This window comes from Colletotrichum costaricense, assembly GCF_030867565.1.
Source record: "Colletotrichum costaricense strain IMI 309622 chromosome Unknown Scaffold_18.1, whole genome shotgun sequence".
Taxonomy (NCBI): domain Eukaryota; kingdom Fungi; phylum Ascomycota; class Sordariomycetes; order Glomerellales; family Glomerellaceae; genus Colletotrichum; species Colletotrichum costaricense.
Window position 1 is genome coordinate 867,834 of NW_026848247.1, and position 26,062 is coordinate 893,895.

The 26,062-nt window shown below is 52.1% G+C and overlaps 9 protein-coding genes across 9 annotated transcripts; 6 read left to right on the forward strand and 3 right to left on the reverse strand.

The window, feature by feature from the left end:
• Window positions 1-561: 561 nt before the first annotated feature.
• On the forward strand, window positions 562-1,446 carry CCOS01_13836 (TPR domain-containing protein; the record flags this gene model as incomplete). The annotated part of the gene is made up of 1 exon (XM_060461980.1): window positions 562-1,446. The coding sequence occupies one exon, from the start codon at window positions 562-564 to the stop codon at window positions 1,444-1,446; it is 885 nt and encodes a 294-aa protein (XP_060307700.1).
• Window positions 1,447-3,426: 1,980 nt separating this feature from the next.
• On the forward strand, window positions 3,427-4,288 carry CCOS01_13837 (short chain dehydrogenase; the record flags this gene model as incomplete). Its single annotated transcript, XM_060461981.1, has 2 exons — window positions 3,427-3,457; window positions 3,564-4,288. The coding sequence occupies 2 exons, from the start codon at window positions 3,427-3,429 to the stop codon at window positions 4,286-4,288; spliced, it is 756 nt and encodes a 251-aa protein (XP_060307701.1).
• A 63-nt stretch (window positions 4,289-4,351) lies between these two features.
• On the reverse strand, window positions 4,352-5,795 carry CCOS01_13838 (uncharacterized protein; the record flags this gene model as incomplete). Its single annotated transcript, XM_060461982.1, has 6 exons — window positions 4,352-4,718; window positions 4,773-4,799; window positions 4,854-4,922; window positions 4,973-5,231; window positions 5,313-5,544; window positions 5,604-5,795. The coding sequence occupies 6 exons, from the start codon at window positions 5,793-5,795 to the stop codon at window positions 4,352-4,354; spliced, it is 1,146 nt and encodes a 381-aa protein (XP_060307702.1).
• A 2,323-nt stretch (window positions 5,796-8,118) lies between these two features.
• CCOS01_13839 (uncharacterized protein) lies at window positions 8,119-9,493 on the forward strand (the record flags this gene model as incomplete). Its single annotated transcript, XM_060461983.1, has 4 exons — window positions 8,119-8,327; window positions 8,419-8,856; window positions 8,906-9,135; window positions 9,192-9,493. The coding sequence occupies 4 exons, from the start codon at window positions 8,119-8,121 to the stop codon at window positions 9,491-9,493; spliced, it is 1,179 nt and encodes a 392-aa protein (XP_060307703.1).
• Window positions 9,494-10,183: 690 nt separating this feature from the next.
• Window positions 10,184-11,937, forward strand: CCOS01_13840 (uncharacterized protein; the record flags this gene model as incomplete). The annotated part of the gene is made up of 6 exons (XM_060461984.1): window positions 10,184-10,316; window positions 10,377-10,440; window positions 10,514-10,688; window positions 10,740-10,812; window positions 10,898-11,516; window positions 11,583-11,937. 6 exons carry the CDS (start codon window positions 10,184-10,186, stop codon window positions 11,935-11,937), a joined length of 1,419 nt encoding a protein of 472 aa, XP_060307704.1.
• A 272-nt stretch (window positions 11,938-12,209) lies between these two features.
• CCOS01_13841 (flavin-containing superfamily Amine oxidase) lies at window positions 12,210-13,655 on the reverse strand (the record flags this gene model as incomplete). The annotated part of the gene is made up of 1 exon (XM_060461985.1): window positions 12,210-13,655. The coding sequence occupies one exon, from the start codon at window positions 13,653-13,655 to the stop codon at window positions 12,210-12,212; it is 1,446 nt and encodes a 481-aa protein (XP_060307705.1).
• Window positions 13,656-23,266: 9,611 nt separating this feature from the next.
• On the reverse strand, window positions 23,267-23,638 carry CCOS01_13842 (uncharacterized protein; the record flags this gene model as incomplete). The annotated part of the gene is made up of 1 exon (XM_060461986.1): window positions 23,267-23,638. One exon carries the CDS (start codon window positions 23,636-23,638, stop codon window positions 23,267-23,269), a length of 372 nt encoding a protein of 123 aa, XP_060307706.1.
• A 920-nt stretch (window positions 23,639-24,558) lies between these two features.
• CCOS01_13843 (CCAAT-binding transcription factor subunit B) lies at window positions 24,559-25,467 on the forward strand (the record flags this gene model as incomplete). Its single annotated transcript, XM_060461987.1, has 1 exon — window positions 24,559-25,467. The coding sequence occupies one exon, from the start codon at window positions 24,559-24,561 to the stop codon at window positions 25,465-25,467; it is 909 nt and encodes a 302-aa protein (XP_060307707.1).
• A 181-nt stretch (window positions 25,468-25,648) lies between these two features.
• CCOS01_13844 (uncharacterized protein) lies at window positions 25,649-25,912 on the forward strand (the record flags this gene model as incomplete). Its single annotated transcript, XM_060461988.1, has 1 exon — window positions 25,649-25,912. One exon carries the CDS (start codon window positions 25,649-25,651, stop codon window positions 25,910-25,912), a length of 264 nt encoding a protein of 87 aa, XP_060307708.1.
• Window positions 25,913-26,062: the final 150 nt, after the last annotated feature.

A 26,062-nucleotide genomic window follows, 5' to 3' on the forward strand; every position in this document is an offset into this window, starting at 1 on the left:
ACCAACTACCCTGTAATAGGGATACCAACACTGATATATTCGCAGACAGTGCTTTCCACCTTCCCAAATTAGACAACATTGAATGAACCAACACCAGAAATAATCAACCATTTGTGCCTGATCATGGTTATCTAGACATAAGCTGCCATCAGACGTGCTCTAAGCTACATGCCTATAGTCTTACAACCAGCAAGCAGTAGCTTGACAAGTGGCAACTGAGTGGAGATGATTGAGATGATTGAGATGATTGATACTATTTAACACTGGAGACAAGTGGGCTTGAGCGGGTGCAAGCTTGAAAGGAGCCGAATCTTGATGGTTGAATACTCATAGGATATTGGTGAACCTATGTTATTCAGTAGTAGTACCTCAGGTCTGTGAAACTTTAGCGATAAGAGACGCGAGAACCTTTGGCGTCCCGGTATGTCTTTGAAATCGGCAATCTCCGCAATCGCCCCTTGCCTCTTTAGGCCACGGAATATTTTCCTCTGTCAGGGGCCGCTCAAACCTTCAATGTCAACACATCACTCGCAAAAACAACCAACCTACTAGCGTGCTAAGATGTTCACTGTTCGACATGCAATCGGGAAAGGCCTCGGGGTCTTTGCCTCGAGACCAATTCTCACAGGCCAAAGAATCCTCACAGACCAAGCTCTACTCACAATCACATCCTCAGATAGCAACTCGATCCTGCGACAAGCCCAACTTCTCTCAACAACTGGCCGGGACTCATTACTCTCATTATCAACCAATCCCAGCAAGTCAAGCGTCTTCAGCTGGCTAGAGTCAATATGGCGAAGCAAGTCTGCTCCACAAGACACAGTGTCTAACCACACCATTCTCAATATCTTTCGGAACAACAACTTCAACATTGGCAACCAGACCCAAGCGCTCTTTCCTCAAGTTGCGCGCTTGAACCACTCATGTGTCCCTAACGCGCAAGGAAACTTCAACAAGGACTTGAACGCATTCACCATTCACGCTACTAGAAACATTGAGCCGGAAGAAGAAATCACAATCTCCTACCTCGACGAACATCTGGGCCTGCGGCAATCCCGACAGACCGCGTTGCATGATGGGTACGGCTTCACTTGTGGATGCTCTGCCTGCAGTCCGACGACCTCGTCAGAAGCCGGCGAGGTGCGCCGGGCGGAGATCCAGCGCAAGCTGGAGCTCTTCGCCGAAGCTGCTTCTGAGGATCCGGAGGACGAGTTCATGATGATGCTTGCGCTCTTGGACGCTCACGAGGCGGAGGCTATCCGCGGACGGGAAGTCTCGACGATGTATATCGCTACCGCTCGCAAAGCGTTTGACTTGGGAAAGCGAGAGGAAGGACGCGAGCTGGCGTTGAAGGGCCTGCAGCTCGAGAAGGAGGCTGTGGGTGATGACAGCCCTTTCTATGCTGCTACTCTGGAAGCAGTACAAGCGCTGGGGGTTGAGATTTGAGTCTAGGACAACGAAGTAGTTATGGTCGACTAAAGGCAGCAGATCTTTATTTCCGAAGTTCTGCGTCTCGAGATACCCAACAACATTTATCGTCTTACGTTCGGTGCATCATTATGCACTCTGGTCTTGAATAATTATCTACAAACTCGGAAACTCATCTTGAACCTCAGAATCAGTTGCCATCGACCACTGACCTAAAGGCTCCGTCAAGACCTGACTTTTCGACCAGTTGTATGGGCGACGCCTCCAGCTCCCTGCTTATTCACACGAGGCTGGTATTTTATTGAAGGTTTTCAAAATCGAGTAGCTTCACACCTTCTGCCATAACGAGAAAATTGCATTGATTCGCTTCTTCGTGTACGAGTCGTAGAGGCGAAGAGCTAATTCACCGAGACGCCAAAGTCTTTGCGATGGTATGAAGCAACTCGGTCAATGGCTTCAGCCCAGTCCTCGTACTGGCGGAAAGAGTATTCAGTGATGGAATACCCGCGAGATATAGGACCACCGTTACAGGCTGGGATACAGGGAAGCTCACCTCTGGCATTTTCAACAGCAGTACAAGGGACTCTTGCACAGAAGCTTAAGTTGGTTATACCCCTAATCCTGAAGTGCAAAGCTACCGAGCTGTAGCTTGTGAGCTCGAACACCACAAGGACCAATTTTGTTCTTTCTTCCTTCCCATGTATCGTTTTTTCCCTTCCACTTCGGGTACCAACTGATGCCTATGTTCTTGGAGCTACCTGACGTAAAGGTGAGGGTCAAAGTTGTCGGGGTTCAGTCTCGAGGTTGTCACGGCCATCTTATTGCCTTTGTCGCATTCGCATACTTGCCGCCTTTCGGGATTTGGCCCACATGGCTCATCAAGGTCTGTAGCAGTAGTGGCTGTCCACATCGTGGTGCCTGATATCTCCCGAAAATGTTGTGTGAGACATCTTCCCGCAGTCACCAAATGCCCCAGACTCTTATCATAAGCAAGAGCAAGATTGTTTGTAGTTGTGCTGACTAGGAGGCGCTGAAGATGTGTTTCTGACCTCCATCGGGCAACGAAATGAGAGAGTAAACACATGCAGTGACATGCTTAGAAGCTCGTGCGTCCGGGGCACTACCTTATCCGCCCATCACTAGGTATGAACAGGTGGCTAGAGCTTGAACTGAAGGTGGCCTTTCTTCTAGTCGCCATCTTAGTTTCTAACTTCGTTAGTGGTGTGTAATCGCTTGAATTTGAAGTGTTTTTGCCAACGGTTCGTAGCTCCCCCGCAGACGCCAATTCACGGACTGCGACAGTTCCAATAGAGGTTATCTCCTATTTCCGGCCGTCATCTTTCTCTGAAACGTACGTCATGCAAGACCTACAGACTGAGTTACACCAAAATTAGCGCTGTTTCTGTGTTTCCACGATGTACAAATCCCCCGCAATTGGGGGGGCTTTCCTCCACAGAGGCATCGCACGCTCACCAAAAATTGGCCGTCTTCACAAGATTTTTTTGTCTCAATGTAATTACAGAATTACATCAAGATCCATCTTCGTAAGCCATAGAGAGATCCCATTCGGAGAATGCTATAGAAACCTGCCCTGCTTAGAAACATATCCGAGCCTGAAAAGTATCCGCTTCCTTGGCATAAGCTGCATATCTCTATGTGCCGCACTAGGAGCATGCTGAATCACCATCCCCCAAAACATAAGCGCCACCAACTTACGATTGGTGCATAACGTTGATACTTCGGAGTCGAATCAGCCTGTGCGCCTGTCTTTAGATTTCTAATTCCGGACTTTATGGCTTTAACGCGCGCGGGACGGAGGAACAACGATACCTCGCCGATCCCGAGAAATGCATTCGGGAGAGGTCCAACGGTTCTGTTTGACATGGGTCTATAAGTACGACTGAAAAGTATTCATCACTGAAACCCATAACAGAGGGCAAGCACCGCACATCATTGTTCTTACTCGCAGTAATCCACACACCAACATAGTATCTCAATATGTCTTCCAAGAAGATCATCCTCATCACTGGTAAGTTCCCACCCTGGATCACTAACGAAGAGGCAAGAGTCTTTGGTCATCAAATAGAGAAGACATGCATCAACCACCGATCAGAATGAGAGTTAACGATGTTCAGGTGCAAACCAGGGCATTGGCTTCGACAGCGCCTGGGCCTTGGTCTCGGCATCCCCTGATAACCACGTCGTCGTCGGCTCCAGGAGCGCGGAGCGGGGCGCCAAGGCTGTGGAGGATCTCCAGGCCCGGAAGCCGGCCGGCACCGTGAGCCTCTTGCAGCTCGACATCACTTCCGACGACTCCATTAAGGCTGGAGTTGAAAAGCTGACCGCCGACTTTGGCGTCCTTGACGTCCTGGTTAACAACGCCGGCATCGTCATCATGCAACCCAAGGATCGCCGCTCCGAGCTGATTGACACCTTCAACACCAACGCAGCTAGCGCATTGCTCCTCACCGAGGCCCTGATACCGCTACTCAAGAACTCTAAGGACGCGCGAATCATCAATGTAACGAGTGGTCTCGGTTCTCTTCACGAGCGTACGACTCCAGGCGGTGCCTTTTACGACGTTCCCGCCGATGCCTACCGCATCTCCAAGGCGGCCCTGAATATGGCGACGGCCCATATGTTGTGGGCCTACAAGAGCTGGGGCGCGAAAGTTTGGGCCTTCTGTCCTGGCTGGGTCATCACCAATCTGTCGGGTGAAGACGACAGGCAGAACAGGATCGATGGAGGCGCCGAGAGTTCGGAAACCAGCGCGCAGGGCATTCTTGAGATTGTTGAGGGGAAGAGAGATGGTGAGGTTGGCAAGTTTCTCCAGAGGAATGGGAAACAGTTCCAGTGGTGATCAGTCCAGTATTATTAAGTGGGTATCAAAGTATTTGAACGCTAGGATCTCGGGGCTTCCAGCTCATCGCTTGATCGATATCTCTGTGGTCCGCATGATCCCTTGTCCTTTATCATCCTGGAGGATCATATCCTCGCTTCCAGACCCCCTGCTGCCGTCTTTTCCGTATGGGCTTTGATGCAGGTTATCTACAGCACTGCGCTGTACCTCAGAGGATCCAGCAAAAGTACGACCATGCATCTCGTATTCAACTTGACTGTCGTGAACTCTGTAGCCCTGGCGGCGTTTCGAGGTATTTGTCCCGGTCCGTCTTCGATTCTCGTATAATTCGCCGTGATAGCGGTCGCTCGACGAAATCTTGAGGGCATGGCCGACAAGAGGTTTTAAAGATGGTGCGCAAGCCGCGATAATTCCGAGGTTGAGTTGTAAGCTGTCACAATCAAGTGTAAGTCAAAGCAGATGATAATTCGAGAAGTAAACTCACAATTCCCAGAATTGAATACTTTGGTAACTTCGGAGTTGTCAGTTGGGAACACTTGCGAGGTGATAGCAGTACACGACTTACAAAGTCTTGTCCATGTCTTTCCCGTACGCTATTTGGTAGACTGACTTGATGACACCCATAGCTACCGCACTATGGACACTTAGTAAAGATAATAACACCTCAATCGGGGTTCAACATACAAGTAACCGAGACTGAGAACAATGATAAGATAAATCCGTGTCCTCAGTTTCATCTGCAACGTCCAAATGATGCTTACAGGAAGCGTAGCGAAGCATACATCGGTGAAGATGTTGAAGACAGTGTTGATCAAGCCAAATTTGATGAAGAGAGTGATTGGATAACATTTGGGTTCCAAACTCTTGTCCCAATATCCTTCCAGTGGTTGGCAATAGAAGAAGAACGTCATCCAGGCCATGAAACTATAGGCAGACACAAATACTGATCGCAGTTAGAAAGGAATCATGCGTAACCTCTAAGGTCTGATCATTCACAGCTCAAGGCAGTCAGTAAGGTACTTACCGATTAATGCCCAAAGACATCTCGAGTACCAGATACCATTACTGAGCCGGAGGAGAGAAAGGCCAATCGATACTTTCAGCAATGCCAAACCAGCGATGGAAGATATGATTGACTGGAAGAAGCTTGACTTTCTCATGATGACCATATTCTCGGCAGGGATGGTGAGTGTGTGCTTCCCGAGACCGTAAAAGGATTGCACTGAAAAGATTGTCATGCCTGCCATGGCACATAACTTCCAATATCAAAATTTCTCAGCCCTTAGAACCCAAAATCGAACATAAGCAGACGTACCACGGATGCAATGGCGACGTAGTCGTCTCTCCCCATAAGCTTGACGATGGCGGCACGGGTGTACACGCGGAGGCCAACGAAAAGCAGAGCAAGGGCGTGGAAGCCGCCAGTTACACCGAAAATCATGGAGGTATTGCTCTCCTTGGCCCAATCCGGGTCAAAGGACGTGGTAGGTAGAGGAGCTGAAGACATTATAGCCGGTTATAGCTGAACAAGACGTACATTGAGACCAGGCAGATGAGAAACGAATACATAGATGATAGAGATATTGTGCCCGCATGGAAGAGCGAGTCATGGGTTCATATTCTGAATATTTACATGCAGCATGTTACAAAAAGTCTGCCATCTGTGAACGCAGGAAGCAAAGCAGGATCCAAAAGCGTGGCACGGCCGTCTCACACCAAGGATTGGTGCGCGAAGTTGGAAGTGAATGGACGCGAGTTGCTCGTTCAGTCACGTTCCATTCGCTTTAGGTGTCAAGTGGGTTTGAAGTCCACCTGCCTCTTCAGAGTGTGGAATTTTCGTAAGCATGGCTCTGGTGTGGCGAGCTCACTCCTGCAGCTGTCTTCATCGAGAATCAGGCATCCGGTGGGATGGAACCTGCACTGTTTTCAGTCAACTGCTTAGCTGCGGCACAGAAAGGTGTGCCGCCCCCCAGCCATCCAAGTTCTCCGGATATTTCGTTTCCCTTGAATGAGTAAGGCGTATAAGATTCTGGTGGATTGAGTCAAATTGAGATAGAAATGGTGAGTGAGGTTAGAAACTCTTAAAGTAATTCACTCCTTTTTCTCACGGCGTTTTCTTCAAGTTCGCTGACAGCGCACTTTGGTGAATTTATCTCCGAGCAACATATCATCGAAGAAGTCCGATCTAACTTGGAAGATACATTCAAAGTGGTGCTCGTTACCGATGTGTTCTTCGTCAACTTGCTGGGATCAGTGGAGCCTTGGCTGCGAGACGGTGGCGAGGTTGTGTCCAAAAACTAATCGTTCAGGCTGGGCTGTGAGGTTCATTTCCTTCACCAAGTATTACAGCCTTGGCTGCATGTATATCTGCCTACACCATATGTCGCCAGGTCTTTTGAAAATCCATCCAGGCCGGCCCATGTCAGTCGTCGGCCTCCCGGTCAACAAGAAGTACGATACCATTTCCCTATGCGATGTACGATTGTCCGAAAGATCAGGGGAGCTCAACTTGGCATAAACATGATTCAAGGCGAGAGACGCAATTTCTCCACTGTTAAAAGTCTCTTTGAGGTAAATGAACCGCGTTAGATGATCTTTTCCCCAGTGATCGCGGGTAAAGGCCTTCATGTGAGTGATTCTCTAGCAAAAGCGGGATGTTAGTCGAGCCAGGGCATTGGAGGCTTCGGGGCCAAGGGTTAACGAATGAAAGGAGCCTAATCATTCGTCGACAGCCTTTAACCGCAGCCGCAACCGCAGGCATATCCGATCCTGGCGCACTAGATCCATGCTTAGTGGTGTGATACGGGCCGTTGTAGGGCATGTTCCCCGAACTCCCCTAGTGTGTCCGTTGGAACTAACATCTAATGTTGACAGTCTGTGGAGCCCCTGCATGGGTTGGAACGCTGGAGCTAATATGATGTGACATTCTGACGAGCGGGGGCGGGGCCTTGGTTGCAAATTGCAGACTTACAAGTTGCAATACATCTTCGAAGCTTCCTTAGTTCAGCGGCCCCTGCTATGGACTGGTTGCATATTCGAAACTTTGAGAGCCTATGCTTCCGCCTCCAACGCCTTCTTCTTACACTCAAACTGAGTCAAGTGCATGTGGGCCGTGGGGAGAGTAAAAGTAATGGCGTGCCCGACTTCTTGCATGAGGTGAGATTGGTATTCCGGAGTTAGGAACACTTATTGGAGGCGAGAGAGGTTGACGGAAAGGCCTACACAAGGTGAGAATCTCTATAGATTTAAGCGTAGAGACCAGCTATATTTACGTGCAGCTTTTCCGGCTAAAGAGCTCCAAGGAAGTAAAGTCACCTCGGAATGTTGCCCTTTATTCTCTTCTGCAATTCCAAGTTCCATCCTTCAGGCGGCTCGTTGATCGAGTGTCGACCTCAGACCCCACCATGTCAAGAAGCGGGCTCAAACCCAAGAGGCAGGGGTCAGTAACGAGGACGACTTGCCTAGTTCAGATATCAACACCGAAGTGCCGAGAAAACGAGCCTTTCCGTAGGCCTTCCAACATCCACATGCAAGTTGTTGACCAACACATGAGTAACTCTACGAATCTGGTCAATGGTGGCGATGAACACGCTCGCCAAGTCGACTGGTATCAATATGTTGAAATTACATTCGGCAGTGATGGGAATGCTTCACCGGTGGGAGCATGTCTCGGTGTATATAGAAGCGCCCACATTCTCGAATGCCACGTTTCTCTGTTCCTTTTGCTCACCTACCTCGCTCCGCTGCCCTTGCAGATCCCCCCCCCCCCCTAAAGCGGAAGCTTGCGTCTGGAACCCCCTTTCATCAAAAGCAGACTTTAGCCGATTACGATGCTTCCCGTCAAGATCACAGCCGTCCTGAGCTTGGCGGTCGTCGCTTGTGGCGCCCCCCTCGACACCCCTCTCGAGGCTCGTGACGCCGGAGATGTGCTCGCAGACCTGCAAGCTCAAGCCATGGAGAGTTTGAAGGCGGCTGAAGCCAATGGGACCATTTCCAAGCGTGGGTGCAACCTCTTCAACGCCAGCGTTCGCAGGAATTGGTAGGTCGTGTCTTGCCTCATAATTCTTTCGAGGCCCTTTTATGAGACGGAGTGGCTAGCCCTAGCACACACATCTAACATCTTGGCTCAGGGCTGCTTTCTCTACCACGGAGCGCAAGGAGTACATCAGTGCCATCCAGTGCATGTTGGCGTCTCCTTCCAAGTCCGACCCATCCTTCGCACCAGGAGCCCGCAACCGATATGACGACTTCGTTGCCGTCCATATCAACCAGACTCGGACCATTCATGGTACAGGCAATTTCTTGACATGGCATAGGTACTTTACCTGGGCGTATGAGAATGCTCTAAAGACCGAGTGTGGTTATAAGGGGGCTCAGCCCTACTGGAATTGGTTCGCTCACACCGATGATCCGCGCAAGTCACCAGTCTACGATGGGAGTGATACCAGTCTAAGTGGTGATGGCGCCTACGTTGCTCACAATGGCAGCGTGAGTGCTTCGCCATATGGCGAGATTGCAATACCGTCTGGCAATGGCGGCGGTTGTGTAACTAGCGGTCCTCTCGTGAAGTAAGCGGCATCCTTAACTCCATGAAAGCCATCATCTAATAGGATATAGCATGACTGTCAACCTTGGTCCAGTATCTCCCGGCATGGATGGCTTGGACCCCAATCCCAATGGCCCCATGGAGTACAACCCACGTTGCCTGCGCCGCGATTTGAGCTCATACGCAGCGTCTACTTGGTTGACGACCCCTAACCTACTTAACGTCACCGTTGGCCAAGCTTCTAAGAATATCTCAACATTCCAGAATGAGCTCCAGGGTCGCTTCTGGGATGGCTTCTTGGGTATGTTTAACGAATTCCTGAGATAGCCATAGTTGAGACTAACATTTCGAATGCAGGCATGCACGCTTCAGGCCATTTCGTCGCAAATGGAGATGCTAGTGATCTCTACTCCTCCCCGACCGATCCGACCTTCTTCCTCCATCATGCCATGGTCGACCGCGTTTACTGGATTTGGCAAGCCCTCCATCTCTGGGAGGCTTTTGAAATTGCTGGGACTATCACAATTCTCAACCTGCCACCGAGCCGTGACGCCACGAAGGAGGACATAGTTGAGATGGGCGTTTTGGCGCAAGATCGCCCTATCAAAGAGCTGCTGAACACTGTTGACGACACTCCGTTCTGCTACATCTATCTATGAAAGCATAAGGAATAACCATTCAAACTTTTGAGGAGTACACGTGCATCTAGCGGGCATGTGGTTCAGAGTGATGAGGGTTTTGATGTAAAAAGTTCTTTCATTGCAGATCTCAATTCGTGTGACTGAGCCAGAATTTGCGCTTGCGTATAAGCATGCTAAGGTTGCCTGTACTGTTGCTCGTGAAGCCGTGTTGAAGTATCCTGGTAGTTTACTTGGGAAACATTAGGCGCAACTTGATCCAAATTCTGAAGAATCTCTCACTTTTCAATTGACCATCTGCCAACCTATGACTCTCTTGTCCCTTAATGGAGCCAAAGGAGACCCAATCTGACTAGGGCTATGGCGTGACGAGCTATCGGAAAGATTTCGGAAAATCACCCTTGCCTAGCAGCAATGTGGTCAGCATTATCATCTTCGAGTTTCCACTTTCTTGCCTGAACTGTGTAGCATTGGAAAGTGAATGGAAGACTTCTATGCGGCTCTCGAGGGCCTTGAGGCTACTTTTTCGCGGAATCGCATCCACTTGGCGCGTTGTACCATCAAGACCTGCCATAGCGCAATGCCGTTATCGCGCAGAGAATTTGGCCTGGGTAGGGGTTGAGAGGCTTTTAAAAACAGAAAGAACAAGCCTTGAAGATGTCTTCCTGAGTTATCAGCTCAAAACGTATCATTTTCCTCTGATCTCTTAACATGTCTGAAGTCAGCCCTCGGGCGCTGAAGCCCAAAAGCAGGGTTCACGATGTTTTTCGCGGAACGATATTCCAAGCTGTCTTGCTGGGTCTCATCAGCTTCACTCAACCCGGAATATGGACGGCAATGAACAGTAAGCTGGCCAAATGCGTTTCTCTTACTGCGGTATGTGACTGCTGATCAATCTCTTAAGATTTGGGCGCTGGTGGTCAAGCTGAGCCATACGTCATCAATGCTGTGAACGTCATCACATTCGTGTAAGTTACTCTCACTTAGTCTCAGTCTTTCCAGAGATCCAGAGATATCGTGTCTGTGTTGCTAATGACTTAGTATCATGATTGTGCTGTCACCGCTGGCGAGCATGGTCGGGAACTTGGTTGGCATGAAGTGGATTGTCGTCATCGGAACTCTGGGCTATGTCCCGTACTCCGCTGCGCTCTATTGTAACTCGATTTGGGGGACGCAGTGGTTTCTGATCTTTGGTGCTGTTACGTGTGGAATTTCAGTAGGTTCTCTCTCATCACAGCGGCAGTCATAGGTCTCTGACTTGAAGTAGGCATCGGCACTTTGGCCTGGTGAAGCCGCAATAGCTGTGGGCTATCCCGAAGTTGCTCGTCGTGGTGTCTGTAGTACGTATTTCCAGAGCCACGTAACCCCATCTCCGGACATTCGCAGACCTCAAAGGAGTACCATCATTGCTAATCTCTCGCACAGTCAGCATTTGGATGGCTCTTGGGAAGCTCGGTTCCATCATCGCCACCGCGATTCAACTTGCCATCAACAAAGACAGCGACACAACCGGTGCCATCTCACCTTCGACTTACCTGGTTCTCGTTGCAATTCAATGCTTAGGTTTACCACTTTCACTATTGTTGGCACCGCCCAAAAAGCTGATCCGCAAAGACGGGAAGAAGCCCATCTTTGCCAACTCTCAGCGCACATTCAAGACACAATTCAGGGGCTTCCTCGCGCAGTTCAAACGGAGGGAGGTCTTGCTTCTCATCCCGGCCTTCATCACCGCGCAGTGGGGCGTCACGTACCAAGGCAACTACATGGCTGCATACTTCACCGTTCGCGCTCGTACTCTTGCGGGTTTTATCATTGCTGTTGTCGGTGCGATATCAAACGTTCTTGCAGGGTGGTGGCTTGATTCAAAGCACTTGAAGAGAACTACCCAAGCACGTTGGAGTTGGTATTTCTTGTTGGCTCTCTTCACACTGGTTTGGATCTGGAATCTGGTCGTCCAGGAGAGATGGGCAAGAAAGAGTCCTGGCGAAATCGACTGGGTCAGTGAGAGCTTCGGCGAGGGAGTAACGATTTTCATCCTTTACCGGTAAGAAGTTCTCCTCGGCGACCTCCAAAGCAACCATGACGGCGAATACTAATAAAGCGGTCTTAGCATTGCCTATGAGACTGTCGGCGTATGGCTCTACTGGACTCTCGGGACCTTTGACGTTGAAGCGGACACCATTGCTCTGTCGATGGGTGTCCTTCGTTCTGGGGAATCATTGGGTTCGGCTTTGGCGTATGCCGTCGGCTCTGTTCGCAGCGCCTCTTTGATGACGAACTTGGTCATATCTGTAGTCGTATTCTACGTGGGAGCACCAGCGACTACATGGGCTGCCCTCCTTGTCAGGGACCGACTCCCAGGTGAAGTATCTGGCCGGGACAGCGACGCAGATATTTCGGACGTGAACGTAGCCGAGCAATCTGACGCGGAGCAGATACAAATCAACTCCGGGTCAAAAGCATGATCTTTGCTCCGAATTCTAGATCGCCCTGTCGACCAGAGCCTATGGAGGTTCACAATTGACTCCTGCATCATAGCTGGGGTGATGGATTTACAAACGCCCTTGTCGTCTCACTGGTTTCAGCAAGTAGTATCAGAGACTGAAAGTGGCGCAGAAACTGATCCTGAGATAATTATTCTATATAGGCTAGGGGCCGATGCCCTTCAGCCGTGGCTCTAATATGCACATTTCAAGCTTCCAGTCTCCTTCGCCATGTTATTAATGACGTATTTCCATCACAGACCAAGATCCTTCTTCAGGCCTGGCAGAACCGTCCCCTCGTTGAATGACCAAACCAGCGCGCTGTTATGACCAGAGAAAGTCGCGCCAGCCCAGTACGTGTTACGCGCGCCCTCCAGAGCAAGCAACTTGCCATAGAACCCTCCCTTGATCTCCTCAGTCGAGACGCGGACGTTGTAGGGCTTGTGGTCCGAAACATAGGGGAACGTGACCGTCTGGGCCGCGTCCTTGGGCACGGCGCCGACAGCAGCCAGCGTAGCCAGGTTCTTGACGAGGACGGCCTTGGCATCCGCCTCGGTGTAGTTCGTATCCTGGAAGCCGACGGCAACGAGAAAGTCATTGGGAGACCCGGCCGTGTTGAAGCCGTTCGTGCCGGGGATGACGGGCTGGTTGAAGGGGGTCTGGACGCCGACGTTGGTGAGGCTGGTGTTGAGGCCCGGGATCGTGGCGACGCCGGCCCAGTAGCCGAGGGCGGAGAACTTGGAGAAGAGGGCGTGCTCGTCCGAGCTGAGGTCGTACTTTGCCACGTTCTCCAGGATAGGGGGGATGGCGATGAGAAGCTTGCGGGCGCGGATGAGCTTTTTGGGTTGGCCTGGCTGCTGTACGAGGACGGTGACGCCCGAGGTGGTGGCCTTGTCGATCTTGACGTCGCGCTTCACTTTAAGGACGTCGGAGTTGAGAAGGACGCTGTCGCCGAGCTCCGCGGCGGCGGCGTCGTACAGGGCCCTGGTGTCGCCGTTGCCGGAGAGGATGAACTCGCCAAAGAGACTCTGGAGCAGACCGGGTCCGAGGCCCTTGATGCCGTACAGCGCCGGGATCGTGGAGACGTCTCCGGTCCACCAGTTGAATTGGGCGATGACGGTCAGGAGCGCCGTGAAGTTGTATTTTTGAGCGAGCTCCGCAAAGGGGAGCGTAAGTTCCTCCGGCACAGGGTCGGGAACGAGGAAGCCCTGGTCGATCCAGGGGTACTTGGCCAACACGTTGGTCGAGTAGGCCTGCGCGGCGGCCTGGAGTGCCTGCTGCTGCGCGGCCGAGGCCGAGGCGTTTTGCGCAGGGATAGGAAACCCGAGCGAGAAGTCGTAGCTTTTCGAGGCGCCGGCGGTGGCGCTGGTGAGAGGGTTGGCCTTGATGGTTGAGACGTTGAGGCGGGAGAAGTAGTTGCTGACAATCTCCCTGTTCTCGAGGAGGACAACGCCGACGTTGGCCGGAATCTTGGTCTGCGGGTTGATATAGGTCTCGGCGTGGCCGCCAATCTGCGACTTCTTCTCGATGACGGCGATCTTGGCGCCGGCGTCCTTGAGCTGGATCGCGGCGTGGATGCCGGCGCTGCCGCCGCCGATGATGGCAACGTCGACGTCGATCTTTGCCTCGGCGCAGGGCTTCGCTGCAGCTTGGGACAGCAGGAGAGCCCAGGCGGGCGAGGCGAGCTGGTTGAACTTCATGATGTGAAAGGGAACTAGGACAAGGAGTGACTGTAGTTGAACTAAGTGGTATTAGCAAGCGCACGCCGTATTAAAGATTAGCTGGCTATGCGGCATGTAGAGGAAGGAAGTCAAGAAGAACAGGATCTTAGCATATTCCTCGGGACAAACTGCTGTATTTATCAATTTACTCCTACCAGAACATTGTCCAGGGCCATGAACCTTCCCAGAGAACCTTTGCCGGTACGGCCGGACGACCCGGACGTCGAAATGGCGGGCGTTTACGAGTGCCGAACCAAGCAAAGTTCCGCATCCTTCACAGCCCCCGGTTGCCGTGTAAGTGTCATGACACCCGAAGTGACCACTGATGGTAGCCACGGGCGCACTAGCTTTCAAGGGTTGAGAGCAGAATGCCGGACTGCAGAGTGAACGAGATTATTATTAATCTAGAAGGAAACTTTGACCTTGACAGTTAACGGTGCAAATGGCTTGCCCGGGCTCCACCAAGTCCGTTTAAGCTTTGACTAGCGGTGTTGACGCAAGGTTGTCAATATAGCCTCAATGGCATGCTACAATTTTCGTAAACGGAGTCCGAGCTGTCATGTTGACTTGGCGTGTGCTCGCCGCGCGCGTACCCGAGTACTGGCTGTTCTGTTCGAGTATCGTATATAAAGTATCGCGAGGTTTAACGCCCTTCTCGTGTCGTTGGTTCATTGTTGCCATAGATGGTTTACCAAGTTTGTCATCGCAACACCCGGTGTTTTCAATATCTAATATTTTGGCTGTAAAGACAAGATGTGAACCATCTTGAGTCTTGTCTGTCTTCCAATTCAACTGAAACTCAATACTTCACTCAAAACAAATCAAGCAACTGATCAATCAACAGAGTTAATCGACTTCCACGATTTCGCCAGTCGACCAGACCGACGCATGTTTGAAAGATGATTCTGTTGCATTGAGTGAGTGCTATCATTGGATTAACCTCGTCTATATCTTCTGTCAACAATTTTTCATCTCGTTTAGAACGTGCATAGGACATGACACAGCTGAGACGGAGAGTTCGAGAGTTTTGCAGCAACTTAGAGTGTTTTCTAAATTCTCGACAGCGAAGTCTATTTCGACAATGGTTTTTGCTTCCATCCTCAGTTGGCACACACGTGAGTAGTTGTCTCTGGTACTTTCAAAGTTACAGGTGATTTGTATGAAGATTTTATTGATAGCCCACTATCGGTCTGTGGAGGAACACATCATAGGTCATGTCTAAAAGTTGAACATGTGCATCATAACCCCGAAGATCTAGTCGCAAATATTGAGTATAATGTGAGTAAGAAGCACAGTCTTCACATAACTGATCGAGTCGATAGTCTATACAGTGGCTGTATTTTCACATTCAAACTTTTCAACTACTTCACGAATGCGTAACCTGTTCTCTCTAGGTACTTTGGTCTAGGATAAATTAACCAAGTCCATTACGAAAAAGAGGTCAAAGGCTCAACCAACCCGCAAACGGGGCAGTCGCCCGCTTTTGACCGGAAACCCGCAGGCATCTAGCTAGTCGGATGGCACAAAGAGGAGCCATACAACCACTCCGAATCCACGCATACATCTCCACATCCAACGGGGCCTTCTCCAGTCATTCCACTCACCATACTTATTATTCTATTCGTTCAAAGTTTCATCAACATCCGATATGGTGTAGTGGCCAACATGATGCCCTCTCATTCCTGCGAGAGGTTAGGCATAGCCCCGAGTTCGATTCTCGGTTTCGGAAATCTTTTGCGGTCGGCTCCCTTTTTGCCCCTACAACTACCTCATTTACTGACTGATAATCTTGGCTTGGAATCGACGCCAAAGCGGTAAGATTAGATTGTTAATTTTGCAGATCGCCGGGAACTTGAATAGAAAAGCAAGCCAAGTGACCGATCGACGGTGCTTGTAAAGTCATTGGAACAGGCCGGGTACCGGGAAACCCAGTCGCCTATCGGCGTGAAGCCCGGGCCCGCTGTAGAAAATCAGAACTTGGCAGCGGCAGCCCGGTCGCCGGTCCTTGATTCGTAAAGAAAACCTGGCAAACAAAAGCTTGTATGATGAAAGAGTACGACTTTACGATCACGAGACGGCGGCAATCCCTAAGAGCTTAGTCGACTTCGTCCAACTAAACGTCTCAATGTCCATCTGCGATCCGAAACCTGTCACCATCACAGTAGTAGGCGTTCAAGGTGGATAACGGAGCAATGGACCGAGACCAAGGCACCCGGAGGCTTGGAACAAGATATAGCCAGCCACCGTGGTATCCCGTGATATCGTCTGGCAGCCTTTCACCGGGGGCAGAATGGTCCCTCGCAAGCGCCGCAGACATTCGTAAACCATCCACGAAAGCAAGCTTCGCCGGCGCATCCGGTAAAGACGAACGGCAGCGTCAACCCTCACGTGCACCGAGCCGCGAAATGACCAAAGAAAATCGTGACTACAGGTTTCATGAACACCTTGAAATTCGACGCGTCGACGCACTCGTTCACCAGCCAGTTGATGATCGCGCCAGTCTTACTTGGGGACGCCCCGCGTCATTCACAGTTCAAGCGCCAGGAACAAGAGACATCCATCCACTACAGCCGGTTCGTTAGCGCAGTGGACGAGTAAACTGTAAGAAAGGGGGGGGGGGGGGGGGGATCGTGGCGTGGTGCTAGCTTTTGAGGATAGAGTGGTTTGAGATGCGCCGAATAGGAAAGCAGAAGTCGAGAAAACGGTCCTCATTCGTCGCGAGAGAGCTGCGGGAGATCCCTTCTTGGGATCGGGGTGGAGGGGTAGCTGATTGCAGAATCGGGAAATGGAACAAATAGTACGGGCGCGTAGGTGTTGACTGTGTAACGGTGCTACTGATTTTGAGCCGCGTCTGGCGAAAATTTGAGAGTAATCATGAGTTCCAATATCCGTACGTACTATTCATGTCATTCAGAGCCTGCGAAGGCCGAAGGAGACTGTAGCCTGGTGACAAAATAAGATGGGCCATATGTCGATCGCACGACGTGCGGGAGCGCCCTGGGACGGGATTGCGCAATAGACGTAACAAGATTGAATTCAGTAGACATCAGACGTCCTCCGTGCGAGAACGTCTGTGTCCTGTGCTCCTGCGCTTTGGAAGCAAGACACGGATTCTCTCCCAAACTGATTGACAAACGCTGTTTTCTCGACTTTTGTCCGAGAACGTGCGGAAAGGATATGCTGCCCGCCCTCTCCCAGAGTACGGATACACGTTTCTGTCCTTCGGTCACGAACGTGAGATGTTGACCACCCCCCAGCTTCAGCTATGGGGGCGCATGTCTCTTCTGCCGGATCAATGGGAACAACTCGGTTGGCGGATCGTGTTGCTGCTGGGCGATGGCCTAATTGGGCGCTTCAGGCAGAAAGCCAGAACTGAACCCAACGTAAACATACGACTGAAGCTGGCAAGGCGACTAGGAGAAGTTAGGTAGTATGTATCTGTACGAAAGTACGGATACCTGGGTCGCATAACCGCCAGCGTGATGGGTGAGCATTGAGAAGTGAGCCATGTCAAAGCTCGGTTCCAGTTAGAGTCTAGACCGCAGTGACCGCACGGCTTCGTGAAAAGGGGTCCGAAGCGCCTCTGATTCCTGTATCAGTTCGTGACTGCTCCAGATGGATCAGCATGGGGTGAGGATGAAGCAACACATGGAGTGCAAGGAGATGTGCCTCCAGAACGTTGGTCTAGATAGCTGTAACATCAAGGAGGCTCGGCGTTCCCAGACTGAGGGTGGCCCTCGTCCGAGATGTTGTCAGCCTGTCACGCCAGATCGAGCATTGATAGACGTTAATAGTAAATGCCGGGCGACGGGAGTGGCAGATTAGCGTAGGCAGCGTGCGGTGTGTCCCTCAGCCCTGGTCTTTTGCCCTCAGACTGGCTCAATGTCTGTGTACCCTGGAAGAGGCGTGACGCTTTCTCGCCCACTCGAATGGTGCAAGAGAGACAGCTGACCATTAAGCAGCTGCAGAAATCATGTGTTTCCAACCACTCAAATAATCCGTTCGAGGGGAATTCTGGTCCTATCATTGTCGCGTCACGACGTTCGCCCGCTACTCGATGCGTGCGAGGACGAGGCGGAGGCTCTCCGTCTAGGGACAGATGGTTGAGATCTGTTGCGACGTTCCAACTTTCGGCTCTCAGCCCACGAGGGATCACCAGCGCGGGCGGATTCACTTCGGCCGCTTGCTGGAGCTGCGCACCTGACCTCGCGCAGCATTCCAAGCACGGGGCAGACATGAGGAGTGAGCAGATATCTGCCTATCAGGCTATATCCGTACTGTTATATTCGTGCTCCGTACTCTGTAGTCTGTCCAGCTGCCACAGACTAGGTACAGTCTCTCAGACTCACTCCCCGCGTTATTGTCAACTTGCAGCCGCTGCTTGAGCGAATGCAACGACCGATGCGCCCGGGCAACCCCACTGCGACTGTCAGCGCGTCAGACATCAAGCCTTTGATACCCAGGCTGCATGTCCTTGCTGCAGTCAGAGTTCTGTAAGTAGCTATCTCCGAGCGGCCGGATGCAGGTTTCGTGACTCCGAGTCACTCGGGACGGAGACCTCGCACTGGATGCGGTACGAAAACACGGGCTAAACCGCGTATGCTGTGTTGTGTATCTGTATGGCAGTCCGTTGTCGGCAAGCTTTGATATTGGTGTCTTTTCGATAGTCGTGCTTGCGATATGTTGCTTTTTCATCCATGCTATTGCCTACTTTGTTCCAAAGCCTTGGGAACTGAAGCAAGTTGTCTGTATCCATACGAATACTGTAGAGCTGTGAATTGGTGCACCACTTTCCGCCTTCTGAGCTTCTATGAGCGCCACCCCAAAGTTCCCCCGCTCGAGTTGCTTGAGGAGGGTGGGAGCCTGTGAGGAACGCGAGGAGTCCGTGAGAGGCAGCGCAGGATGCAGGTACGTACCTGCAGAGCACAGCGGCTCGTCAGGGAAGCGCTGCTTCAGAAATCCAGAGCCGTAAAAATATTTCGTCAGAAAATTATGCGGTGTGTGTCACGTGGGGCCGAAGTGGCTGAAGGTGGGCCCTCGCAATATCTCGTTGTGCTGCCCCAAGCCGTGAAAAGAAGAAAGGTGTGTGATGCGGCGCGGACGGAGCTGGGACAGGAAACCCGGAGACACAGAGTCGCGTCACAGTTGCAGGGAACCATCCCAGCTCGCACCAATACCGTGTAGTCCAGCCCAGCCGATCGACAGTGTGAGCTCCAGCCTTCGAGCCCATCCCCTGGCGAGCTACCAACCAGCGCAAACCGTCAGTCCGCATCAGGACCACCAGCAGTGTCGGTAGGTATTTCGTACCAGCAGCTGGTGATCTTGCCGTGGTCTATGAAACCCGGAAACAGTGATTCGGAATTCTACCCGGTCGTTTGAAATGAGAGCACCGTAACCGGCCTGTGATAATTAAGCGCTGGCAAGAATACTCAGGTTGAGGCTTTTTACCCTGAATATGCTACCAGACATTGGAAACAATATCACATCCGGCAGCAGTACCCTTGGGGATTTCAATTCGAATGAACCGAGTCGTCAGGACGTCTCGTTCCCAGCCTCCCCGTCGCTCGTCAACCTGACCTTCTTTTGCCCCTCACCGTTCCAAAGCCAACAGCCGAGGGAGGCTAGCAGAGTAGTTGGCGGCACTGGGCAGAGCAGAACAGCCGTCACCGCCTCTTCCTTTTTTTTTCTTGCTCTCCGCTCAAGTGCCCCTTGCTCGCACTGTCCGTGTCCCACTCCCGCACCCGTCGCGGCGAGGAAAATGAGGCAGCCTGGCAGTGTCGAAGGCGGAAGACAGAAGATGCGCAGCCCGAGTGAATCGTCGGTCACTAAATTTAGGCCTTGCTAGGTGCCAGCTCACAAGCTGTCGATCGGCTTCATTCCTCGGAGTGTTGGATGATGGATCAGGTTTTCGCTTCAGTGCCGACGCTGGCCGGCTGGTTTGTTGCGTCACCCATACCGTACGCGCATACCGCAGCCGTGCTATGAAACGACGGCTGAGAAAATGGGAAGACACGGATGAGAGGCGTGGTGAGGTAGCCCAAGGTACAGTGCAGTAGGGTCCGCCTCAACAGCTCTAGAACTTGGAGCTTCGGGAGAATAACGAGTGCAGTCTGTCTATCTGTAGCGCTGCACCGCATATCGCGTGTCGTGTTGGAGCTGGAGCTTGGGTCAGCATGGACCAAAAGTGGTCATCCTGCCGGGAGGTCGGGATGGGCATTGAGCGACAGCGGTACGATGAGTCCCTCCTCGTCTCATGTTTTCTATCGTCGCTGGCGTGTGCAGCCTTGCTTTAAGAGAGGGAAGTGCTGAAGTAACGTGGCAGATGGAGACTTTGCCCCATGCGGAAAAGTCGAGAGTTAGAGGACCAGGGCAGAAAATCAAAGAGGTTGACAGGCAGACGCTGAGCGCTCGGAGGAACCTAGAGGGAAAAGAAAGGCCGCCATGAACGGAAGAGGGCGACGAGCCACGTTCGGGAATGTAAACTTCTTTCTAGCAGACACTATCAAAATCACACGGGAAGATGCTAACTTGTTGATAACAATTGAGATGTTCGGCACGAAATTTGTCAACTAGAGGGACCTCCATCCTCAGTAACAACACTGGTACCTTCCTAGGACAATGGGAGATACTTACTTCTGCACCTGACTTTCTTGCACATGAATTCAAAAATAAAATAAAATAAAAAACCAAGGCCAGGAAATTCGACAAGCAGTGAAGGAGCGACGGGAGAATGGGAAAATGACTGGATGCCTTACTGGAAAGACCCACTTCTTCCCACAGATCCATCCAGAGCGCACCCCTCCTTCCTCTCTGTCGGAGAAAAAGAGGTGTGAGCATAGCAGACCCAGCTCAGAATCACGTCATGACAGCAAATCAGAAGCGAAGCCAGCGACGCCAGCCACACCCAATGTCCCATCCGGACCCGCTTATTCAGCCAGTAAGAGATGTTAAAGGGTTAATGGTCCCCGCCCCTCAAATCATGGACCAGAATTCTCCCTCGTCTTCCACCTCCTCCTCCGCCCCAACCAATCAATTCTTCCCGACCCACCCAAACGTGACAAGGTGCGAAGGCAGAAAAAAAAGAGAGAGGACGGGAGAACGAGACAGAGGGTGAGCAAACAGCAAGAGAGCGAGCGAGTCGAATCATTCAATCAGCTTTCGTCCCTCAACAGCACTTGGAAACAGACACCAGGGTCGCCCAAGCTGGTGTCATTCCATTGGACCCTCGACCATCATATCAATCGGTCGCCAATCATCAGCTAAGCCTATCCGCTCCGCATTTTGGCGTTCTATCAATCTTGAAACCAGGGCGCGTTGTGCGGACGACATCTTAGCAAAGCTGCAAAGAGACGCGCGCGAAGAATCGCCAAAGAGCAGACGTGAAGAAAAGCAGAAAAGGTCTGCAAGTGACAGTGAGGGGGAAACATAGCGCGACAGGCAGGCAGGCAAACAGGCAAGCCGTCAGCGGCAACGCAACGCATCACCGAGCACAACGCCCGCGCGCACCTTTTCTTTCCTGCCTCCTTCTACACACCTCACGGTCACTTACACACACCGCCAGAAAACGGTGGTGGGAAGGCAACCCAAGAATAAGACAGACAACGCAGATTTCGACGACTCAGATCGAGAAAGGAAGAAAAGCAGTGACGCAACATTGCCCTGCCCGGCCCTGCCTACCGACTCTGCCACTTTTATTGCCAGCCCAACTTCCTGTCTGGCGTGGTGCATTCGCACTGGCGACGACGTCCTGAGAAAGTGGAAAGAAAATAATTACACCTCAACGCGAGAGGGGGCGTGTGTGCGTACCTTCCATTGCTGTAGGTTGGACCACCACCACCACCACCACTTCGGAGTACCACGGTGCGGCTTTACCCAAGACTTCACTTCCTCACTTCCCGCCCTTACCCTCTCCCAGTCCGCCCGTGTCTGCTTTGCTCCTTCCTTCCCTCACTGCGACGTCAACGTCAGCAAACCATACCCCCTTCCCACTTCCCACCCCCCCTACCCCTCTTCTGCCTGGCTGCCTTGCCCTTCTCACCTTCCTCGCCCTGGCCTTTTTCCCTTTCCTTTCCCCTCCTTCCGTCTTTCCTACCGCAGTTTCTGTTAAACACACCCCCTCTTTCTCTTCGCAGCCTTAGGCCCACCTGATCCCAGCAAGAGGGAAAAAAAAAAAGGTGACCCATCTTCCGCCGACGCCACACACTCACACTCGTGTCTTCAGGATCCACGCACCTTTTGCTTGGTTTTTTTTCCCTCTCGACCCTCTCGACCCTCCGAAACAGGCGTACAAAGTGCCAAAGAGCCCCAGTTCGCCAAAAGGAAAAAGCTCCAGCGAATCCAACGAGCCAAAAGCCAGAAAAAACCCGCCCTCCCACAAAACCCAGCAAATCAGCTCGGTTTTTTCTTGCGACCACTCACGTCCCTCCCTCAACTCTCCAAACGTCTCCCCCGACCTGACACCACCACTCACATTTCACCACTCACCACTCACCCAACAGTCGTGAATTGTTCGCGACTTGGAATCCCCCCCAGAGAGGTCCTATCATCGTCGACTTTGATCTTCTCGCTATCCTGCGACCAAGCATCTTGTCTATTGGCCCAACACCAGTAGCAATATCAACTGCTCGCTCATCAGGTGACTGAAGCAACCTGCGGAAAAGAGCATCTTTTCCCGTCTCTGCCTGTTTGACCGCAGCGCTCCGGATCGCACGCATCGCATCGCATCAGCGCAGCGCACCGCGACCACAGCAAAAGGCCACTCAGCCCAACCGCGTCGCACTTTCGCCCTCCCGCCAAACATTCTATCGCGCAACGCGTCATAGCTTCTTCGGAGGCGATTTCAAGCTCATATCGTGACACTCGAGTCAAAAGCCTATCAGAAAGCTTCGTCTCGACTTAGACCAGGAGCCAATCCCCGAGAATTTCACCCCCAAAGCCAAAAATTCAGCCAACCAGGTACGTTTCGCATGCCACTCGACTCAAGTCCTTTGGCGCCCCTCCTGTCCAGCCTTGTACGCGCGCTTCCTTGTCCCTGACGACGGCCGCCATCTTCCTTCCCTATCCCGCCTGGTCATTTCTATTTTGTACGCTATCCGAGTTTGGCTCCTCTGTCAAATTCGGCGCTTCATATCTCGGGCTACCTATCTATCTGGCATTGCCAAGTGGAAGAGGGAGAAAACTTGACGAAATCTTGGAACAGAACCAGTACGGATACTCTTCTGGCTGTTGTCTTTTCTTTTCTCCCAATTCCTCACACACACGATTTGTGTGCACCTATTGTTCTTTGAAACCGGGACGGACAACACATGCTTACTGACTTGAGTAGGGCGCATAACATTCACACCTCCTTCGCGGCACATCGCTTTCATCGGCGATTACACCCAGATCTCCAACTTTCGTGGTACGTTTATTGTACGTTCTTCATTATCACATTTTCCTCAGCATCTCCAGCACTCGTACTCTTCCCGTGCTCTCCGGGGGTGTAACCACCCATCCCTCGGTGCTCCCCCCTCCCCTTCACTATGTACACGTCAATTTGTCTCTTTCCTGTCATCTGCGGGCCTTCGCGTCACCCTTAGGGGGGAGGGTCTTCACTTCCTCATCCTCTGACGTTCCGCTGTCTCGACTGTTGTGCTTCGCATCAAGTCTTCTACGACTTCTCGAAGCACCCCTTCGGCGGCATATCGACGCAGCACCAGCACCAGCAGCGCATTGGAAAGGTTTCTCATGCCTGCCACTACCACCACATCGAGGTGCACTCCCAGTGGAATGGACGTTGTTGCGAAGCGCTCAGTGAGCTTAGCTTGACTTGTGGCAGCGATACACGACAGCGCCCTGTACAGGCACCCCTTCCCCTCCACCGGTGCAAGCACGGGCTCTGTCAACGCAGCTCGGACTGTCTTTTGGCTCTGCGCCGCCACCATAACCGCATCAAGGGGAAGTGTCGCGGCGTAGGTTGGCATGGTGGGCCTTGTCTCTGCATATTCCGTCATGCATGCGAGGTCTGCCAGCGCATCAAGTGGTGGCCCGAGACGCCAGGAGAGAAACATGAACCCCACCCCATCTGCTTGTCTTTGTCGCATCATCCCGAGCTCTGGCTTATATACAGGAAAACTAACATTCTTGGTTGGACAGATCTAACGACGCGAAGTGGAAAAGGATTAAACGGTCTCTAATTTCTGGAGAACTCAAGGCACCGACCGACCTGTTTCGTCCAAAAGAACAAGGACAAGCCGACTCTTGCCCTACCCGCTCCCGCTGTGCAGCCGGTAGACCAGCCCAGGACCAAGGAGCCCTTGATCGGCTAGAAGCAACACGACCGACGCCGCCTCGCCTCCGCCTTGTACGGTAGCAGCCTCGACATACCTGCCCGCCTCTGTCGAACCCACACACTCTCGCCGCTCTCACGTGGCTGTCATTCTGACCCCAGGCTCAGCCACCCACCTCGTCCGCCCCGCGACTACATCAGCCCGCATATGCCGTGGTCGGCCACTTGCGTCGCGCACCACTGCCAGCTCATCCACGCATCACCAATAGATTGAGCCCCTCCGCTCCCAATACACTGGAAAAAGGACCCTAGGACACCGCCGGCTCCCAATCCGTGTGCCCAACTCAACCCAAGCAGACGGGCCGTCCCAGTCATTTTAAAGCTCACTCCTCACGAGAAAGGCAGCTTTCGTCGCAACTCATTCGTCACTCGCGACCCATAGCCGTGATACCCTTTTTTTTCCCTTCCCACGGTCACGTTTTTCTCAACCGCGCCAAAGCTGCTGTCAAGCTACACCACTTAGCTGGCTTCTTATTGGTTCCGATACCCTACGCGACGAAGACAATAGCCTTCATTGCATAGCTTGATCATCCCTCGAACAAGCTTGACCCCAGTATGATGGAATACGCACAATATCCTCAACAACCTCAAAACGCCCACTCCGGATACACGAACTCCACCACAGGAAACAACATCACCTCTCCTCACGGCGTACAGACGTCACCTATCCTGTCTCAACAGCAATCACCCTCTCAACAACAGGGACACAACATGTACCAGCCACAGTACAACGTCCCCCAGCAGGGAATGCATTATGGCATGCCTCAAATCCAAGCCGCCGCCATGGCGGCAACTGCAGCTGCGTCGGGATCCAACTACCCTTACATGCAGTCGGACCCCAGTTTGCCCCAAACCTCGCCGCGAATGGGCGGAGCGAAGAAAGAGAGTCGCGATCCTAGATCACCCACCCAGATGAACAACGTTTCGCAGCTACCGGGCCAGAGACGCCTCAGTCAAGTCACCAGCCCCGGAGTACCTACGGCGCAGGGTATGATGAATCACGTCGGCGCGCGACCTGGTGTTGCGCCGCCGCAAATGGCTCAGGCTCAAGCTATGCCTCACCCGCAATCACCCGAGATGCCCGCCGGTGGTGTCGAGGAATCGCCCCTCTACGTCAATGCTAAGCAGTTCCATCGCATCCTCAAGCGTCGTGTCGCACGCCAAAAGTTGGAGGAGCAGCTGCGTCTGACGTCCAAGGGCCGCAAGCCATACCTTCACGAGTCAAGGCACAACCATGCTATGCGCCGGCCTCGCGGACCTGGAGGCCGTTTCCTCACTGCCGAGGAGGTTGCCGCCATCGAGCGCGAGAAGGGTGGTGGCTCTGGCGAGGGTCCCGAGGACGTTGTCGAGTCCAAAGCCGGCTCCAAGAGGAAATCGGAAGCTGACGACTCCAGCTCGAACAAGAAGGCCAAGAAAGCATCCGAGACTCCTGAAGAGGACGAGGAGGAGGATGACGAGTCTTGATTCGCAGCCATACTATTCGTTCATGTTTTGTCGCGCATTTCGATCACGAAGTCACGACCGTCTGCAGAGACGACTTGTAGCCATCTCCACTCTTTCGAATTGGGGTTACAAAGGAGAGGAGGGAGCTTGTACGGGATGTGTCTATAGGGGCTGGAGTTTTCCAGATGTCTTTATACGCAGCATGCGGGCCGGTACACAGGACTCTCGTTGCTCTCTGGCTGCCAGGTCTAGCCGATGCCATTTCGGTCGTCATTGGCTTTTTTTTTATCGCGCCTCTTTTTTTTCGCTTTCACGGCTAATACACATTATCGACTGGCAACAGCATGGCGCCCGTTTAGACGGGTGGCCGCAAGGGAAATGGGAGGGAAGAATGCATGGACGACTCGAAACGACGGATACCCCTCTTGTGTTTACTCGATTACCCCCTTCTCCTTGTTGTTTTTGATTTGACTTCACTTCGTGTCACAATTCTTTTCCTGGACGAGGGATTCTTCTTCTTGGGGAATGGTCGGTAGTGTGGGAATTGGGCAGATGGTCTGGCTACCAACGGCTTCCTTTTTTTTTTTTTTTTTTTTTTTTTTTATATTTCGTGATT